This window comes from Asparagus officinalis, chromosome 5 (genome assembly GCF_001876935.1).
Source record: "Asparagus officinalis chromosome 5, Aspof.V1, whole genome shotgun sequence".
Lineage (NCBI taxonomy): Eukaryota > Viridiplantae > Streptophyta > Magnoliopsida > Asparagales > Asparagaceae > Asparagus > Asparagus officinalis.
In genome coordinates, this window is record NC_033798.1 from 121,300,357 (window position 1) to 121,304,723 (window position 4,367).

Sequence of the window (4,367 nt, forward strand, 5' to 3'; positions counted from 1 at the left end):
AGTGAATATAAGATTAGGTGTCCGTATGATACCTCTGATAGAAAAAGGTGTGTCCACTTGATAATTTTTTGACATGACAGATGTCAATTTTATGTACATTTAAGAGTACTATCAATTTCTCTTTATGTATAAAGGAGGGATAAAAACTTCAACGATATTGTTTTACTACTATTTACAGAGTGAACTTCCAAACCAGTTGACAAAATAATACACAAATTTAAAAATTTTATTTATTTTTATTAATAGAGCCATAAAGTCTTTATATTTGTGATAAAGATTAAGTTCATCACCTGCAAGGAAAAAAAAGGTAAAAATAATATTTTTAAGGTTGAAAAATGTTACTTCAGCTTGAACAATGGATAAATGCCAAAAAAATTAATGTAGCATATACGTTTAAGATTTTGAAAACATACTGTAGCATAAATAGTGCTGGTGGGGAAAATTTCAGTTCAACGACAACAACCGGTCCAAGGTCAAAAATGTTACTTTAGTATGAGCAGTAATTCAAATAATCTGAATCATACTATAACGAGAATAAGTTTTAAATGTTACTATAGTATAAATAGTAATTTAATTTATTTGAATCATAGCAAAAATAACATCCACCGTAGCAAGAATATTGATTTTAAGGTTTTGCTTTTTTAGTTAGGAGAAAAAGTATTAGATTCACTTAAAACTTCAAAAGACAATAATCCCCATTGATTTTTTTTAATGTCAAATCCCCTTTGAACTTATCCAGTAATTAATTAAACTACAATAACAATAATCAAGACAATTAAAACCGAGTAATTAATTAAACTACAATAACCGTCATCAAGACATTTAAAGCCGAATAGAAGTGTCGGGGGTGCTCTCGTCATTTACCTATTTGCCGCGCAGACGAGGACGTGAGCCTTCCTGTACTCACCAGCACGTTTCAAGAGCATACGGACAAACGAAAACCCTCAGAACTGACTTTATTTACATTTCCTGCCACTCCCTCTGTCCGAACAAAAGCATGAAAGTAACCTCAAACTCTTGAGGGAAAATCGAAGCTTTTTCTACGCTCTCTCTCGATTTGTCAGCTTAGATCTGTTGATTTTGGATCTGGATCCGAATCCGATAGAGAATCTTCCGTCGTTGCGCTCGTCTCTCTGAAGCTCAGCTGCTCGTTTCGGCGGAGAATATGATGAAGTAACGGAAGAGTTGGGTGGAGGTAAGAAGCAAAACCGTTTTGGATTTGTTTTGGATTTTTACTTGAGTTATTTGACTGAAAATTGGGAGAGAGGAGTCAAATTGGGTTGTCTTGCTGTCGTTAATTTGTTGGGTTTTTTTTTTCTGAAATTAGTATTGGAAGAGGCTGAGGATTGAAAACCCTAGATAGGGATTTTTTGGGCAGAAGTTTGACAGATTTGGGGTTTTGGTTGAAAAAATGGATTTTTCTACTGAAATCATGCGTTAGGCAGTGGTTGTTTGGGAGTTGTGGGAAAATTTAAGTTTTTTAAATTTGCTGTGAGTTCTGAGTGAATCTTGAACGAGAATGGTGAAGGGAGCTGCAATTGGGTTATGTTATTGGCCGTAATTTGACAGTTGGATTTTTCCTGGAATCAATCTCGGAGGAGGCTGAGGATCGAGAACCCTATAAAAAGTTGGGTTTTTGTTGGAAATTTCGGAGAGATTTAGGGCTTGGACTGAGAAATGGAAATCCCTATTTAAATTATGCGCTAACTAGAAGGCGGCTTAGATTTTTGGGAAGATTTAGGTTTTCGCTTTGAGAAATTTAATTGAATCTTCTGAGAAAAATGGCGGAGAGAGCTCGAACTGAGTTGTGTTATTGGCCGTAGTTTGTTGCTTCAACGGTCTGGTTAGTTGGATTTTGCTGTCGTCTGCGTTGAAGATTCAGAACGCTACAAAAGTTAACTTTTTGAGCAGAATTTGGAGATATTAAGATTTTAGAGAAGAAAATTAAAAATCCCTGTTGAAATTACCCGCTAGGGACATTGGAGAATTGAAATTCTGGAAAAAGGTGTGTTTTGAGCCTGGCTTCCGCAGATATTTGGCGTTCTTTTAGCGGATAAACTTCAAGAGGTTACTCTTGGATTGGGGACTTAATTTATAGTTTATGCTGGGGTTGCTACTAGGGGCATCAGGAGATTTTGATAATCTGAGAAAAAGGTAGGATTTTGATAAGTATAATCTCTCTTTGTGAAAGAGATGGAAGGAGAAATTAGCACGCAAATTGCCCCTCCTATTGTCATGCAGCAGTCACTCCCTTCCCTATTTCGTGAATCCCCACCAGTTCATAGGAAGCGAGATGTGGCATGCCAAAATGCTAATTTGCTTCCAACTTCTACTGCCAATTGGAATCCCAACCTTTTCAGTTGGGACAGCGTGAGTTTCTCAGTGAGACAGTCTTCAAACGAGGTGCAGATCTCACAGGATTCAATTATGAAAAAGAGTTTTGAAGAAGGGGGTGAAAATTTGAGTTTGAAACTTGGTGGAGGTGGAGCTTTAGTGGTTAAGGAGGATCAAGCAGCAGTCAGGCCAAGTAAAAAGGTTCGATCTGGGTCTCCGGGCAACACAGGTGGCGGTAATTATCCAATGTGCCAGGTTGATGATTGTAAGACAGATTTATCGAGCGCGAAGGATTATCATAGAAGGCACAAGGTGTGTGAGGTTCATAGTAAGATGACTAAGGCACTGGTGGGCAATCAAATGCAGAGGTTCTGCCAACAATGCAGCAGGTATCTTGATTTTTGTTAAATTCAATCTTTGTGTAGGCTTACTAGTTATGGATGATAGCAATTTTATACCCTGGATGGTCCTATTATTATTTAAATATTAAAGTGGTTAACACATTATTTCTAGTTGTATCTGCTAAAGTATGTGTAGCCATCTTTTGCAGTGTCTCTTGAGAATATAAGATTTGCTCTTATCTGATTTAGTATCCTGCCTGTCAATTAGAAGGGATGCTTGTTCATGTCTTTTGATTCCCCCTTTGTTTCCTCTCGTTCTAACTTTTCTCCTCTTGGGTATTAAATAGATAACCAAAACGTATTCAAATCATCCTGTTACTAAATATTATTCATTATGTTTCTAATTGTAGATGTTAGACTAAAACTTCACCCCATGTCAGAATAGTTAGGTGATACTATTGCTTCTGTAAGGTAGTTTCCACTGAATTCACACTATACCTTAATTTTGCAGGTTACCTTGAAAATTGAAATTTTGATGTGTTCAATCGATCCCATCCCTTAATATGTAGCTGCATGCTTTTAATGAAGTTCTTATCTTTCGGTTATGGGCTGTGGAAACCTCAAATTTTATTCTCATTACATTAGTGGGCTATTCAGATTTATATGAAGCCAAGAGATTTAGGCTAGTCAAGTTCTTATCTATTTGATTATGGGTTATCAAAAACTTCAAACTGAACAGAGGTAACCAGAAATTTAGTGACTTTTTCCTTCTGATGACTTTACCTTGTTAGATAACTTATAAGTCTTCTCCTTCATTTTATCGTGGTATATATGTATGGGACTAGAGCTTCTGTATTGCATCTGCTCTTGTCTCAAATGTATGCTTATGTTTTCCATAAAGAAATATTGCTGATCAATGGTGCCCTTGTGACAGTGAGCATCATGTATCTTTTGTTTAATTTTAATCCATTGAAAAATTAATGCTGCTCATGTTGTTTTCAGATTTATAAGGGCTTTTTTTTGTCTACTCAGAGTTCACCTCCTTTTAGAGTTCGATGAGGGAAAAACTTACCGCTTCTTATGTTATTTATAAGGGATTTTTTTTGTCTATTCAGATTTCACCTCCTTTCAGAGTTTGACGAGGGGAAGAGGAGTTGCAGACGTAGGCTTGCTGGTCACAACAGACGAAGAAGGAAGACCCATCCAGAGGAAGCATCAACGCAGTTATCTCATGTAAATCAAGGGAGCAGTGACACCAACAATTTGGATATTGTCAAGTTGTTAACCATCTTTGCTCGAATGCAAGGTAAACTGCCTTTAAAGGCATAGTTACAATATCTGCATTTGTCATATTATTATCCTCACGTATGGCACTGTATTAATAATAGGTAATGGAGCAGGAGGAGCTAAAGTAGCTGGTGCCCACCAAATACCTGATAAAGATCAAGTAAACCACATACTTGGTAGAATCCACTCTTTGCGTGCTGCAAACTCTGCTTCAAGGTCAGCAGTACCTGGAGGTTTTGATTTAAATATTTCACAAGTACCAGATCAATCTTCTTTTGAAGATCCAAGCAAATTAAACGGAAACACATCCACAACGGATTTGCTTACAGTTCTATCCTCTGCATTAGGAGCTTCTTGTCCTGACAATTTTGCTGCTATGTCTCAAGCAAGCAGTGGCAGCACTGG

The 4,367-nt window shown here is 37.0% G+C and overlaps 1 protein-coding gene across 1 annotated transcript in view; it reads left to right on the forward strand.

The window, feature by feature from the left end:
• Nucleotides 997-4,367, forward strand: part of LOC109842515 (squamosa promoter-binding-like protein 15) — an 8,787-nt gene continuing 5,416 nt past the window's right edge. The window contains exons 1-3 of the mRNA XM_020411381.1: nucleotides 997-2,723; nucleotides 3,791-3,981; nucleotides 4,064-4,360. Coding sequence (XP_020266970.1) covers nucleotides 2,194-2,723; nucleotides 3,791-3,981; nucleotides 4,064-4,360 — 1,018 coding nt within the window. The 5' untranslated portion in view covers nucleotides 997-2,193. The remainder of the gene's footprint in view (nucleotides 2,724-3,790; nucleotides 3,982-4,063; nucleotides 4,361-4,367) is intronic.